The 16257-nt window shown below is 43.4% G+C and overlaps 2 protein-coding genes across 2 annotated transcripts in view; both read right to left on the bottom strand.

Annotated features, from left to right (window-relative positions):
* Window positions 1-16257, bottom strand: part of lrp8 (low density lipoprotein receptor-related protein 8, apolipoprotein e receptor) — a gene marked incomplete at both ends in the record, with an annotated part of 260613 nt that overhangs the window by 123664 nt on the left and 120692 nt on the right. The gene's annotated exons all lie outside the window — the stretch shown is intronic.
* The window catches only part of LOC308282355 (activating signal cointegrator 1 complex subunit 2-like), a gene marked incomplete at both ends in the record, with an annotated part of 2229 nt that continues 166 nt past the window's right edge, over window positions 14195-16257 (bottom strand). Inside the window, one exon of the mRNA XM_080722702.1 lies at window positions 14195-16257. This exon is cut by the window's right edge and continues 166 nt beyond it. Within this exon, the coding sequence (XP_080578828.1) occupies window positions 14195-16257 (2063 nt within the window).

Genomic DNA, 16257 nt, shown 5'->3' with positions numbered 1-16257 from the left:
TAATGTCTAACTTCAGTTTAAGCACATGATGCCCTTGGGTTGAAAATAATCTAATCCATTTTGTCATAATCAATGTGGAAGCAGCTTCTCATTTGGCCTGCACGTCTATGGTCAGGCATTTGATTGGCATCTGATCTATAAGAACCCCGTCCCCCACCCCCGCTCAACCCAAATGGCCAATCAGGACAATTACATCATTTAAACTCTGCTGCCAATCACCGAGCCAGAGGGCAAGGACTTTAAGAACATCTCACACAGAGAGAGCAAGAGTTGTCAAAATGTAGTTGTCTATATTCTCTGACAGCAGCCTTAGGGCTCTGCTGACCTGCGCACAGGGCGCGTGCGCGCGCACACACACGCGCGCGCACACACACACACACGCACACGCACACACGCACACACACACACACACACACACACACACCACTAAAATATTTTGGGAGAAAAAAAAATACAAGAAAGAAAGAAATAAATGAAAAAATCACACCCGTGTGAAGTGGAGCTGTGTGTGTGTGTGTGTGTGTGTGTGTGTGTGTGTGTGTGTGTGTGTGTGTGTGTGTGTGTGTGTGTGTGTGTGTGTGTGTGTGTGGATCATGTGTAGCGATTTTTGTGACATTTGAAGAAAATATGTAGGAAAAGGAGCAAAAAGTGTGTTTTCTATAAAATCTATCATGGCGCAAATGGGCGTGGCCTATATGGGGAGATGCGTCATGACCCAAGGAATCCAGGGAAAAAATATTTTTAATTTTCCGACCTACGGTTCAAGAGTTACAGGCCAAAACGTAAAGTGGGGTGTTATGGCGCCACCATGCGGCCAAATGACACAATTATTTTTTATTTAATCCTTGAAATCATTATGAACCTCCTCTCCAAGTCTTGAAACTCTAGCCCCTATGGTTTGCGAGAGACAAATAATTGAATGTGAGTTTTTGCAATTCCCATTATAAGTCAATGGGGGAAATTAATTCACTAATAAATTAATATCAATTAAACTATAGAACCTTTCTCTTAGAAAAGTAATAGCCCACGATTCCCGAGTAAGCCGGTCGATTTGACATATGGCGCGAGTGTGTGGTGGCAAAACTGTGGGACTAGTGGCGTGCCAAAGTTTAGGAAGTTCAGGCTACATACACACAGACACACACACAGACACACACACACACACACAGACCCACACAGCCACGTATAGGGAGCCTGTGCTTCACACAGCTCCAAAAAACATGCCCCCCTCATACAGTATATTAGGAGGGCAGACTCTGCGCCATCATGCTCTATTTTGGCATACTACAATGTAACAAAAATCACACCCGTGTGAAGTGGAGCTGTGTGTGTGTGTGTGTGTGTGTGTGTGTGTGTGTGTGTGTGTGTGTGTGGATCATGTGTACCGATTGTTGTGACATTTGAAGAAAATATGTAGGAAAAGGAACAAAAAGTGTGTTTTGGAGAAAATTCAAGATGGCGGAAAATCTATCATGGCGCAAATGGGCGTGGCCTATATGGGGAGATGCGTCATGACCCAAGGAATCCAGGGAAAAAATATTTTTAATTTTCCAACCTACGGTTCAAGAGTTACAGGCCAAAACGTAAAGTGGGGTGTTATGGCGCCACCATGCGGCCAAATGACACAATTATTTTTTATTTAATCCTTGAAATCATTATGAACCTCCTCTCCAAGTCTTGAAACTCTAGCCCCTATGGTTTGCGAGAGACAAATAATTGAATGTGAGTTTTTGCGATTCCCATTATAAGTCAATGGGGAAAATTAATTCACTAATAAATTAATATCAATTAAACTATAGAACCTTTCTCTTAGAAAAGTAATAGCCCACGATTCCCGAGTAAGGCGGTCGATTTGACATATGGCGCGAGTGTGTGGTGGCAAAACTGTGGGACTAGTGGCGTGCCGAAGTTTAGGAAGTTCAGGCTACATACACACAGACAGACAGACAGACAGACACACACACAGACCCACACAGCCACGTATAGGGAGCCTGTGCTTCACACAGCTCCAAAAATTAGCAAAGACAACAGATCTACAAGCTCACCATGTGTTGCATCGCAATGCGTTTAAAAAAAATGTGGTTAAGTCTGTCCGTAGGTTTTATAAAGTATTAACAAGAGCTTGTGGAGTACAGGTAACCATTTCCTGAAAATAACAGTTTAGGACATACAATACAAGGTTTCCACCTGATGACAGTGATGATACATTATATTATATCTATCTATACATTATTGAAGAACTGGCCACACCCACAGAGTGATAGGTAGAAGGGTATCGGTAGGAGTCACCGTTGATTGGCTAGGACTGCTCACGTCAGCTCAAGCGTGCTCACATCAGCACGAGTAGGCCGATAGTTAGCTAACTGTTACCGCCACACACAAATACACTACATGCGGCTATATACACTCTCCTAAGTTTCCCAATTCGGCAATATGCATTCATATTGCCATACTTTTTGTATCATCTACAGTTAAAAGAACATATGTTATAGTTTTAGCGCAAACCGCTGCGTCTGTAAAACACATCCGGGTGGAAACACTGCATGCTGCACCAAAATAGTTCCGCCCCAACGTCTTGCAGAACATGCACATGAACAAAGGTCATAAATGTGCATGGCGGTGAATGACAGACACAGAGAGAGAGACACCAACACGCCAACTCTACATAGATAGATTATAGACGAATAATAGTATATAGAATATATTCTAGAGTGATGGCGGTGGTGGCGACTAGATGTGGTTACAATCACAGCAAATAGGTCTCCTAGTCACCTCAGAGCTGACCGTATACACGCACGCATGCCCACACTCGCGCACGCACGTACGCGCACGGACGCACGAATGCAATTAGTGTATGCCAACAACACAAAAATACCATCAGAAAAGTAGTTCTCCAGCTTGCATTGCTTTCTGCTTATTTCCTTTCTGACACAAGCATGTTCTGAAAACACAATTAATTGCGTCAATAGATTCATATACAATTAAACATTCGTTAAGATTGAATAACAAGTGCTTTACACATACACAAAGGGGCACACGCATGTGTGTGAACACACACACACACACACACACACACACACACACACACACACACACACACACACGCGCACACGCACATGCACAATCTTCCCAGGTTCACCGTATCCATTCTGAGATGGAGCTTGGATTACAGTTTAGAGCTGCAGATTTCAAGGGGAAGCCTACTGTGAATTTATTCTTCAGATTTGAGAACACGCAATTCCATTCAAATAAGGAGGAAGTGCACTGGTTAATCTCTTTTAAGAATTCCACAGCACGCACAGCATTCCATTACAGCTGTACACAGGAAAATCCTTAGTGTCAATGGCAGTCCAAGACTCCAAGCGCTTAGAAATGGAACCAAATGGACCCATAAGGGTCATTTGGTTCCATGAGTACGCACTTGGAGGGAATGCATAAATTAACTCTTTTGCTGTGTAGGAGAAGCAAAGAGATTATATCAAACAAGATGCCCGAGACCCTCATTTACATTAATGATTCATACAAGAACGTTGATGTATTCATCAGTCAATGAGTCGCCTTGTGAGGACCTTGTGAGTTTGATGGCTGATTGTACAGTACTACACCTGTAGGTCACATCACCATGGTGACGTGTATTAATCCGGTTCCAAATGTTGCTCAAGGCCAGATGAGGCCAGCTCAGGTTCGTGAAACTGTGTATGAAGGCGCGTGTACTGTGTATGTGTATGTGTATGTGTCTGGGTTCAATTCAAGTCAATTCCATCTTTATTTCAGATCCCCATACTTGTATGCCAATTAAAAACAAAACTAAAAGGGTGGCACCAAACGCACCTAGGGTATGGGTCTAGGTGCCCATACCCTATGTGGGGTTGACGAAAGGGTCTTTCAGTGTGGAGTTTGCATGTTCTCTGCGTGTCTCCTAGGGTAGGTACCTCTAACAAAAAAAAAACACAGCAGTAATCCTGGTCTCTATACTGTCTCCCCCTGGCCAGCCAGGGCGCCTGATGGAGGGGAAAGGAACTGGTTGGAATAACGTGTTCCTTCCACGCGCTACGTCCACTGGGGAAACTCTCCCCTGTCAGGTTGGCAGACAGGGGAGACCTCTCCCAGAATTACATTAGACAATTGGCACTTTGGTAAAAAAAAATGGGTTACAAAATTGTGGGATCATTTGTTTTTTAAATAAAATATAAATAAATAAAAAACTCTCAAAGGGTGCAAGTGAAAGCAAAGTGGTCCCCTTGCTTCCATTTATTCCAACATAGAGTTCAATAAACACAAACAATGTTGTATGTGTTGCAGTGACAATCGTGACTATTTTAAAAACTTCACCCAACAGGCGTAACGTGACATTGGGGGCTGAGACCGTCTGAGTAGTGTTTTCCAATTCATAGAACATGAACACTGGGAACTTCATAATCCATAATCCATGAGAATTAATGTTTAATCTGGCATACAAAAAAGTATTTTCGGGTCAGTCTGTGCTTGTGAGTTGAATGTGTGTGTGTGTGTGTGTGTGTGTGTGTGTGTGTGTGTGTGTGTGTGTGTGTGTGTGTGTGTGTGTGTGTGTGTGTGTGCTTAGGTGTATGAATGAGTGTGTATGCGTGTGTGTGTGTGTGTGTGTGTGTGTGTGTGTGTGTGTGTGTGTGTGTGTGTGTGTGTGTGTGTGTGTGTGCTTAGGTGTATGAATGAGTGTGTATGCGTGTGTGTGTGTGTGTGTGTGTGTGTGTGTGTGTGTGTGTGTGTGTGTGCGTATGCCTATGAATGAGTGTGTGCATAGGTTTGCAGGTTTGCATAGCACTTTGTTGAGAATTGGAGCATGATGATTTGTAGATAGGGAAGCCGAGCGAGGGGGTTTAAATGAAGTGGAACAGAGGTTGATAAGAAGTTCACATGACATGCAGTAGTATTTGTACAACACCGTAGTATTTCATAATTACATATTTATATCCTCGGGTGAGTTGGCCCAGTCACCCACAGTCACTCCTTTGGTTTTCACTCGCTTGATGTTAAATGGTTATACTGTAATAATATGCTGATATATGAAGATGGTTGCCTGATGATGCGATTTAAGCATAACCACATTTAACCACGTTTTACTCTGCTAATGTTGGCCACATTAACCTTAACTAACCTAAACCTTTTCTGGGATAATCTTTAAGACATTGTGCTGTACATTCTTTTCCCCCCTACAACATAATCATCAGGTATTATGATTATACTTGGAGGAAGATATTTTTTAAAAGTGTACAGAAAGTGTTGGGCCCAATTGAAATACACAGATTTAACCATAAAATCATCCACTCCCCTTTATACCATGCAGCATCAGCTGTGGGTGTGGCTAACTTCAGCTGGGTCACCACCCACCTAAAAAACAGGTATACTTAATGAACAGGTGGTTGTGGTCACATAAAATCATAATTTGAACACTTTCTAGTTTCTGTACACTTCTTTGAAAAAGGTCTTCCTCCAAGTATAATCATATAATAGCCTACCCGATGATCATGTTTTAGGGAGGAAAAAACCACGGCACCCAATTGTCTTCGATATTTGTAAATTTTTATGATTAAAAAATAGTGAAAATAGCAGATCCACAAGCTCACGTGTCGCACCGTTGCGGGACAGTGACAGTTATTAGGCTTCAGGTGGACTCTATGGCTTTGATTCAGGTGTGGATTTTAGGTTTAGTTGACCTGACAAATCCCTGCGCTTCTGCTGAGAGCATGTAAATGAAGGTGGGATGGGACTAGGAGGGAAAGGAAAGGCCTGCTCAGTAATCCTGCTGTGCATGTGGCAGTATGTGCTCCTCTTGTCCTTTCAATGTGAAATCCAATTTGCGGAGAGGACATTTGTGGTTAATATCAGATTACATTTTAAATGAAGGTTAGCGTTAATTAGTAGCTTTCATTGGAACGTTGATCTCCAATTAGTGTGGCCCTGAATGACAGTGTGAGTATGAGAGAGAGAGAGAGAGAGAGAGAGAGAGAGAGAGAGAGAGAGAGAGAGAGAGAGAGAGAGAGAGGGAAATTAAAGTGGAGTGAAGCATTAACAGGGTATTACTGATGCATCCCAGCAATGGGACAGGGCTGGGCAAAGCTGCAGAATAGGAGGAGGAGAGAAAGGGCAATAACAGGTGGAAGAGGTGGGAAAGAACTCTAAACAGAAAAGTCTCCAGTGTGGATTACATTTCATAACTTCTTGTTGCTAACCACTGATAACCCAACATGATGAGTTGCAGAGTAAGAGTAAAGGTGCTCTCACACTATAAGATAATCAGGGATACAACTAGGGATGGCCAAATGGAGATTTTTTCTTAACCGATAACCGTAAGGCCTTATCAGTTAATTAACTGTTAACCGTTAAGGAAATGTGTTCAAAAATGCGCTATTTTAGCGATTTAAAAAAGGAAAATACACCCATTTTTCCCCATAATAAAGTGCCATATTTACAAAATTAAAAATTAAAAACAAAATTAAAAACAATAAAACTAGGAGAAACAAGAATACAAATGTTTTCTAAAAGAAATGTGTTTTTGCAAAGAAACTGTGGGATTTAAATGATCAGTCTGTAATGTGATGCGCTGTCACCAGGCACGTGCGCACATACAGCAAAGGGGGCTGGAGCCCTTAACTTTTATCAACAGAATTTTCCACCAAAAGGCCCTTCAGCCCATGCCTCTCTAACATTCTGTGCACTCCCTGGCTCTCGCCTAACAAAACAGCTGCAGCGAGATGCTCGCATGTAGAGCAATAACTTTCAATCGTATGACTTTGGAATGGTTGAAACAGCTAAACGTGATGTCCATTTCATTAATTTTCTTCTCTCTCGCCCGTGTTTTGTGTGTGCTGATGCAGCGATCATTGAATTTGCGAGCTTTGTTATTTTCGCATATCCTACTCGGTAAAAGACGACTTTAGCGTTCCTCACGTCATCAACATGTAACATTAGAAAGTTGTGTTTTAAGCTCTTCTTAAACGGGATTCAATGTGACGGGGGTCTGTTTTGTAAAATCCAATCGACGACGGAGCATTTGTTGAACAAGTCAGCGTGTACGACTCCAAATCAAGCAGCGTCGCAGACTCGCAGTTGCGTGAATGCATGGATGTTACACAGACATTGGTGTCCAAAAATGTGTGACCACAGCGCGTATAGTTGCATGGTTGATGACTTGATGTTGCGTAGATATTGGTGTACGGGGCTTTTGGTGTGACACATGGGTTGATTTCCTTTTTCTTTTCTTTTTTATCGGTCAAAATTGACCGTTAGTGCTTATCGGTTTAACGGTAACGGTTAACCGTTGGCCATCCCTAGATACAACACCTCCCGACAATCTGGGAGGCATTCCCGACACCAACCTAGATCGGGAGCGAATATTGAGAAAGATTATCCTCTAGTGTGAGGAGTTCAACAATCCAGTTTTTAAGCTTTCCCAATTTACTCAGGCCCAATGGATTTTACTACATTTAGAGGTGACTTCACAGTCACACCAAACAGCCTACTTCCAACGGCTCAAAACTCCCTTTCTGCTGTAGTCTGCTGGCATTATTTGGCAAACTTGGCATTGCAGCGCTGCACTGGAGTGTTGTCAGGTCTGCTCAAGTGGTGAAACCTTTGGGCTTGTTTTCATAGACCTGGTCGCCTGTTTCACTCACAGAATTTGGCAACCGGAGTTTTCTGCAGTGTTTTCACTTCGGTCACCAAAAGAAAGCACATGCAGCACTACCGGTATATTACTTAACTTTGCTTTGGACTCGATTGGAATAGGAATTGAGAGTTGAGATTGAGAATATGTTATTTAGTTATAATGTGCCACAGGAAAACGTCTCTGGCTTATTTAGGTTTGCTTCTGGAAGTTCTGCACTATAGCAGACTAGACAGAGGTCCATTCTACAATGGAGGATTTACCACCGACCGCAAAAAAATCCGGGTGAAAGAGACAACTTTATATAGGGTATATACTGTGTGTAATACACACACACACACACACACACACACACACACACACACACACACACACTGTATGCAAACAAAGATTTCATCAAAATTATTACAGTTCAATTTGTTTTTTAATTTACAAAACTAATCAAAGTAGTGGATCATTTATAATAGTTGAAGGTGGATAAACACTTCCCCTTATTTGGACCAACAACCACAGAAGATTGCACAGCTTTAGCAAATGCTGGGGATTTTTTTAGGAATGTCTGAGATTTAAACAGTTACTGTACTACTGTATCACTAGCAGGAGAATTTGCCAGATATTTGAGTAAACAATATACAATATTATTTTAGACCAGGGTAGACAAAGCAGTATGTTTTAGTAATGAGAGAGAAATCAGCAGAGGGACTGGCAGAGGAGAAATTGCCAGGAGGAGGAACTGAAGGACAAGAAAATAATGCAGAAATAGAAGGATAAATTGAAGTAAGCAGGTACCGAAGGTAGAGAGCTTGGATAACATGAAAGGAATCAATGATAATGGAGCTGAAAGACAGTTTAGTTGACAGAGAAAATTCACTGTCTTCTCTCAGTGAGCTCAATTCATTCCTTTGGTGGAATGGAAGAGGAAGATGCATGTGTTTTGTGCATCAGTTGCGTGTGTCTTCGTGAATTGGGGAGGCAGGACTGTGCGTGCGTGCGTGCGTGCGTGCGTGCGTGTGTGTCTGTGTTGGGGCTGAACAAGAGGCACTAGGCTTTCTCTCTTCCTTCCTCAATCTCTCTCTTCCTCTCTCAGGACTGTGCGAAGAGGAAAGAAGGAATTGGGCTGTTAAATCAGGAACCATTAGTTCGGTCTAGACTGTGGCTCTGTCAGTGCCGAGGGGGGGTAAGAAATACAGCGCAACACCAGCACTCTCACAGGAAATTGCCACTTTCTCCAACAGGCCCCACTTAATGGTTGTTTAGTGGACGACACGGCGGGCATTAAAATACCGCCACTGGCTAGGCTAGTGCCACTTCCCAACTAATAAGAGAGAGGTAGAGAGAACAGAGGCGACGCTGAAAGAGAGACAAGTCTCTAATTTGGGTTGCATGGAGAGAGAAACCGAACATGACAGGCTAACCGTGATCCCCCTGGACTTCTGGCCTTGATGGGAGTGTTTATCAAAGGAAGAGTTGTATGACACTTGGCAGGCTCTTCAAAGAACACTACAATGGAGTGATGGCTTTGCTATTGAAATTTACTTATACCAACTGAAGCTACTAGCTGTGCTATGATCCAATTACATCATAAAGTACCATGTAAGGCAGTCTCAATACAATTTGGACCATGTGGTCAGGTTGCAGCTGCAGTAGATTAGAGTTTATCATGATTGATTATGTATGACGTTATAGAGTAGATCATGTATTCATTGATTATATTAATATCTAGGTCTGTACAGTATGATGATACTAACACTTGATAGTTAGGAGTCGAGAGGTCTTCAGAAGGCCTCAGTAACTATTGTTTTGATAAAGCCTATCTTGTTATGGTACAGCTTGTTCCAGAGGCCTTGAAGCCACAGTATAACTCTAGTGTTTGACCATTCTTCTGGGCAGAACTCTTTTACCATCATCATACTGTACAGACCTAGATATCTATACTATAAGGGTTAAGTGAGTGAGTGAGTGAGTGAGTGAGTGAGTGTCTGTCTGTCACAGCGTTTCTCCTCAGTGGCTGGAGCAATTGATCTGAAATCGCATCACCATAAGCATATGAACACACCTGACATAACTGTGAAGCCCGTTTGTCACTTTCACAAATCGTATGCTGTATATTAGCATTTTTATGGTGTATCTACTATCTATTCTGCATCTAGCATGAGGCACATCTATTCTGCATCTAGCTTGAGGCAAAATGTTTAACCAGCTCTGTGTGTGTGTGTGTGTGTGTGTGTGTGTGTGTGTGTGCAGGCAGGCGGGTGTGTGTGCAGGCGGGTGGGCGGGCGGGCTGGGGGGGGGACAGTATCTCTGTAGCCATTAAACGAAACGGGTTTCTTACATTGATGCTCCTACATCATGCAAGCACCAGTTAAAGTTACTTTCCATCCCTCATACTGTGTGCACAGTGCACATCCCATAACAAATGGTTCTGTAGGAAAAGTAATCCATTTACCATGAGAGGGAGTGGGTTGTTGGCTGATTTACCACTGTTTCAGGGTTGTGGCACGCCACTGTTTCAGGGTTGTGGCACGAGGCTTTGCCTCAATTAAACAACCCGGTAAATCAGCCAACAACCCACGACCCTTGAATGGTAAATTGCTTTTCTACCACTTTTTGTGGTCACATGTTCAGATACTGGATTCTGATTGGCTTAAAACAGTGGTAAATCAGTCAACAACCTTGAGTTGGCTCATGGACCCTGCCCACTGTTGTGTTGCAGTTTAACCTTGGAAGTTACAACAGTGTTTTCTTTCATTTATATGGTAGAAGTGGTAGAAAAGCAATTTACCAGTTGTAACTTGCAAGGTTATTTACTTAAATCAATGTTACAACTGCAACACAACAGTGGGCGGGGTCCATGAGCCAACTTAAGGTTGTTGACTGATTTACCACTGTTTTAAGCCAATCAGAATCCAGTATCTGAACATGTGACCACAAAAAGTGGTAGAACATTCTTTTAAAAAGCTTGAAAATCACTTTCTTTCTCCATGAGAAATAACTTGTCTTTCAATGAGTAAGTTGACAGAAAGATTCTTTAACTCTGCAGGAGTCAGATTAATAATAGACCAGGCGGCCCTTGGCTAACATGATTAGAATTAAATGAATGTTCCTTGATTCTGGCATATAAGAGAAGCAGAAAAACTAAAAAAGTTGTTATAGTAGGTATTTTGAGTACTGCCTTCCCCACTCAAAATACCAACATAACAAGAAAGAGCAAGACAGAATAATGAGAGAAGAAATATAAAACATAAAAACAGTTTGGGTGAACAAGCATTGTTAAAACGATCCCTGACTAATAAGCCTTATATGTATGCCTTTAACACAATGGAAGCCAAGGTTTCTAACATTTCTAGCTGTTGCTGCTGCCGTCGTTCACTTACGCTTTAATTTTGAAGAGCCTCGGAAGCTTTGTGCGTGTGCACGTGAGTGTCCACTGACGATTTAGGAAGAAGATCCATTTGTTTACTCGCGAAACTAAAATCCAAACCGGGGCCGACCATCGCGGTAAAGTGTCGCCGTGAAAACAGGCAGATCTCTGATTCCCTGGCGTTCTTTGCACCTTATTCATAGATAAAGCTGTTTTTATGTTTCAGCCTAGAATGGAAGTGTATGTAGCCTAGATCCTCTATTTTGTTTCTCTGAGAGCCACGGTATGACGTATGGACCAGGGTCTTTCACAGGGTACACAGAACGGATGCAGCTGCATGTAACCAAGTTAACCCTTTGTCTCGTCTCTCAACGAGATGACTCATTTTTGGCACAGCGACCTCCAGTGGCCGTATCTCGTTACTGAACGAGTTTGGCTCCCAAGTTGTTAATGCATTACAATTGCCCTCAATAACAAAAAATAAATAAAAACACCTTAAATACTGTACTGTCCTTATTTGGTAAATACTTAATATTTTACTCAAGGGGGACAACACCAGTAGCAAGTTGATGATGTAATTTGTCCATGTGGTCCAGTAATAAACAATCTAACTACTAATTTACCGATTGTCTGTCCGCCGTCTGACCGGTCTGGGTTCTCCAACATTACTTCTGATACTCCTACATTCAATCCCTCACTGCACACTCCCGGACACAGGACTACAGTAGTCATACTTAAATTACAGAAAACAACATAATCATTTCTAAGGTTAATATGAGCATCAAAGCAATATTTGAAGTATGTTTTGATTAGCACATGCATTCCATACATTCCATAGTGCTGGACCACATGGACAAATTAAATCATCAACTTGCAATGGGCATTGTGCCCCTTGGGGACTCACTTCTTTTTTGGTTTGATTCCATCAAAACGTTAACATTTAACTTCACTTTAACTTAACTTCACTATGGCTAAACCTAACCGTAACCCTAACGTCACAAACACTATGCCTAACCCTAACCTCACAGAAAGTATAACCTCAAAACCCTGTCCGCCTGATAGAAAGACCTGGGAAAGAGTGAGACCCGTCCCAGTTGAGTAAAAGATGAAATATTTCTAAAATGTCTGATCTACATGCTCACAACGCCTTGCAACGCGAGGAACTGTGTTATACAATAGAACTGTGTTATGCAAAATGTTATGCCTCAACTCTTAGTGCTCGTAGTTTGGGGGGTGGTCCCCATGTTAAAATATGATTATTTGGGGGGTCACGGCCTGAAAAGGTTGAGAACCACTGACCTAGATGACTATAGACCTAAACTAAATGAAAGAGAATTATGTACGACCAGGAAAAACAGTGTATCACAACGAACCAAAACAATGAACGTATGCAATCCCATCAGGCTGTGCCAGAGCCACATGACCCCTTGGGGAGCAAAAACATATTGACCATCGATCAATAAGCAACCAGCCCAGAGCAAGGGTCACTAATTGAACAGAAGAATGGAATTGATGGCAGTTTTGCCGCGTGGGCGGTTTTCTCCATTTGATTGGTGCATAGAGTAAGGACAAGGAAGTAGGTTTGAAGTAAACAGCTGTTAAATCACATCGCCACATGCTGGGGATCCATCATGTTGTTTCATAACACATACTGTACATAAATCATGTTCTGATACTGACATGTTACCAAAATGGCTGCTGTATACACACATGCGCTCACGCACACACACGCACACACATGCTCGCACACTCACACGCGTGCGCGCACACGCACACGCACACACAAGGTATTGTCATGTTAAATGAGACTTGATGAAATACAGTGACATATTGTAAGCAAGCACAATGCTAGTACAGTACAGAGCCAACATTTAATTTGAACACTACACCTGAATAGTGTAATAATATAAAATATTAAAGGCCAGCTGAAATGAAATGTATAGTATGTGGTCATAATGGGGGCATAGTTAACAATAGACCTCCCCAACATTGAAAAAAAATCAATTTCTGTGTATTGTCTTTGATTTGAACATTTGTACAACACGGAATGCGTGCTTACATCGGCAGGTCGAACCACTATCCCAGAAGTCAGTGCAAGTGCATTGAATTGAAGAAGCACTGAAAAGTGAGAAAAATCTTTTCTCACCTTAAATGATAGTGTTAAAATGATAGCATCAGAATTCTTCTTCGGGTCAGTGAAAAAAGATGTCCAAAAAGTACCGTGAGGTTTGAGCTTTTGGGGATATGTCTAAATAATCTGTACATACTGTAGGATAGTCTAAGTAGTAACAGCCTAACAGCAGACAATCTCTTTTTTTCATAGTGGTTTCCTAGTTTAATAGTAGTGGACTGGCACCAGTGTACAGGAACGATGCAAGATGAGAACTCGCATGCCCACCCGATCAATGATACAACATTTACTGTGTTCAGTCCCATTTACAAGCCGATTTGAAGCTTGTTGACAACAAGGCCAGCAGTGCCACCACACCAGAGCAAACTCATTTGATGCCTCTGAGAATGTCTGGATGCAGAATATTTGTGACTGAACACAGCAACTACTGCACATGGTCATTGAAAGCTTTAGTGTTTATACATTCCATATGAAAGTAGAGGATCCAATTTGACTCAGAAAGATGTACAGCTTACAGAACTTCTGAAGTATAATTTTTTCTGTGAATTTAAATTCAGAGATGTCTGGCTTCAATGTTGTGAAAAAAAGGTTCATACTTTCTCAATGCAATTTGTATTTTATCCTTCAAATTATTTTGTTTAAACTTTATGCAATCAATGAATAAAGGTGGATCTACTCTACCTAATTTAACTATACTGCATTAACAGGTCACACTTGTTGGTGGTGACATCATAGAGAACGCTGCTCCCTCATTGGCTAAAGGCCCAGCCAACAAGTATGCCAGCAGAGCACACAACCTCTGTTGGCCCAAGTATATGAATTACAAACCAACACATCAATCAGTTTGTAATCAGTACCATTGCCTGGGTTGTGTGGGTGGCAGGATCGAAAATCAGTTTGAAGATCAGCAGTACAGTGTGTGTTATAGCCTACTGTAGATAGTATCAGAACACTTGGAGATTCTTGGAGCTCTGTCTGTCTCTTTCCTCAGTTGTTGGGCCACAGCCTCTCTATTTCCTGCAAACAGTTTTGTCATGCTGCAGGCTGTCATGAGCAGACGTCATGAGGGGATCATGCCCTTGTTCTTTTTGCGGTCGGCCATGATGCGACGGTTGTGGTTGGCACCTCGGCTCTTACTGGCCTCCTTCTTCCGTCGATCTGGTAGGGTCTCCTGAGTCTGGCCCTGGCCTTCGGGCCTGCCTGCCACATTGCTGGCAGGCACCGGCTTGTATCCTCTCTTCTGCTGCTGCATGGCAGCTCTTTTAGCCTCAGCTATCTTCCTCAGGAGGGCTGGGTCCTGTACAAACTGGTCCCTAGTCCCTGCATTTCTCTCAGCCTCGTCCTCTTCATCTTCATCTTCCTCATCGTCCATAACTGCTTTGCCTCCTGTTCGTAGTACCTGTGGCACAGTGAATGGCCTTATTTTCAGGAGGCTGTCTATGTCCAGGTCAGTGGCCTCAACTTGTTTGATGACGTAGGTGTCGTCGTAGTCATCATCATACTCATCATAGCCATAATCAGCTAGCGAATGCCCTGGTTCGATGATGATCTCATCAACCACCGTCTCGTAGGCCTTGTAGCGAGCCCTCTGCTCTGTTATGTGCTGCTTGTTGTTCAACATGTCTCGAGCGCTCTGCCCTTTCCGTCTGCCATTCGAGATGCGGGACATGTCCACTTGGTCTCTGTGGAAGACGTCAAACTCATCGTCGTCAAACACATTGGACCTGTCTCTAAGGAGAGCTGGAAGCTCCTCCTTCACTGTTCTGGGCATGGCGCGGTCTAGTTTGTCCAAACCTGGTGGCAGGTTGCCTTCCAGGATATTGTTGATGACCAGCTCAGTGTTATAGTTGTACTCCTGGAGGCAGGCCAGCAGGAAACCCTCTCCTAGGTCAGGCAGCAGGTCCCTGATACTCAAAAGCAGAGACTCCAGTTCCCCAGCACTTAATGAACATGCTGCACCATTGCTTCCCTTATGGGGGATGTCCACTGTGGCCACTGCTCCCTTGGGACCCTCCCCTGTGGAGGTCTTGGGCTGAGCCTTCCTCTGAGGTCTCTTCTGGCTCATGCTGTCACAAGCACTCTGCACTCCTTGGAGTAAGTAGGACGTCCTGATCTCATCAATGAGAGGGACGGCCTGCTGTAGAAGGCTGATGTCATCTGCGATGGGAAATTGGTCATTGTAGTCTGACAAGAACCGTTTCTCAGGTAGAAAAGACGTGAAATGTTGTAAGAGTTCCTCTGCAAATGTTTGGATGTTTTCTCCACCCTCCAGGATGGGCTGAAGGCATGTGTGTTGCAGCAGCAACCGCGCTATCAACACCATCCTGCGGCCAGAGTGGGACACCCTCTTCCACAAGTCCTCCTGAAGACCTTTATCGTCAAAGTTCCTTTTCATTACTGCCTTCTCAAAGTCGGGTATGGAGGTCTCATAAAATGAGACTATCCTGCTGAGCAAACCGTGGGAGTGGAAGGTGGAGCATGCAGCAGGGAAGGTGTCCAGGAAGGCGTGGATGGTGGTGGTTGAGTCACACAGGTATAATAACAGGTCCATCAGGTCCTGCTGACTCATGGTCATGGTAGTGGAGTGTCCGTTTCCACTCAACCTCAACGGCTCCATGGCTATGGCTCCTTCACACTGGAGACCACCCTTATCTAAGATGGCGTCAAATATCTGTAACAGCGAGGGCACTGTCTCATCCAAGTCACCATAGTAACAGGGCTGCTGGGTAAAGATGTTCTTTATCATCTTATGCAGTAGCTGGGTGTTTCCCGTTCCATAGAGAACACACAGGTCGAGGACCTTGGGAATGTCAAACAGGAAGTTCTTGTAGATGAGCTCTCCGAAAACAGCCGGGGTTAGAAAGTTCTCCTTCGACTCCTTGTGTGTGGCCATCCTGAGGAAGGTCATGAAGATGGCACGGTGGAGGCATCGCTGTGTGTCCGCGACAGCCGAGGAGGAGGCCTGTGAGTTGCGGTCGAAGCCTCGGGGAGCGTGACGCAGGTAAGAGTCCAGACATTTCTGCAGAGACGGGTCAAACACCACCTGACACCAGAATTTGTCGTGGGGCAGTTCTAGCAGCCACTCCAGGTCCTCAATGATGAACCTGGCATGTTCGAGAAACT

The sequence above is a fragment of the Nannobrachium achirus genome (assembly GCF_963921795.1).
Source record: "Nannobrachium achirus genome assembly, chromosome: 1".
Lineage (NCBI taxonomy): Eukaryota > Metazoa > Chordata > Actinopteri > Myctophiformes > Myctophidae > Nannobrachium > Nannobrachium achirus.
Note: the sequence above shows the minus strand (reverse complement) of the source record. Positions and strands in the feature narration are given on the sequence as shown.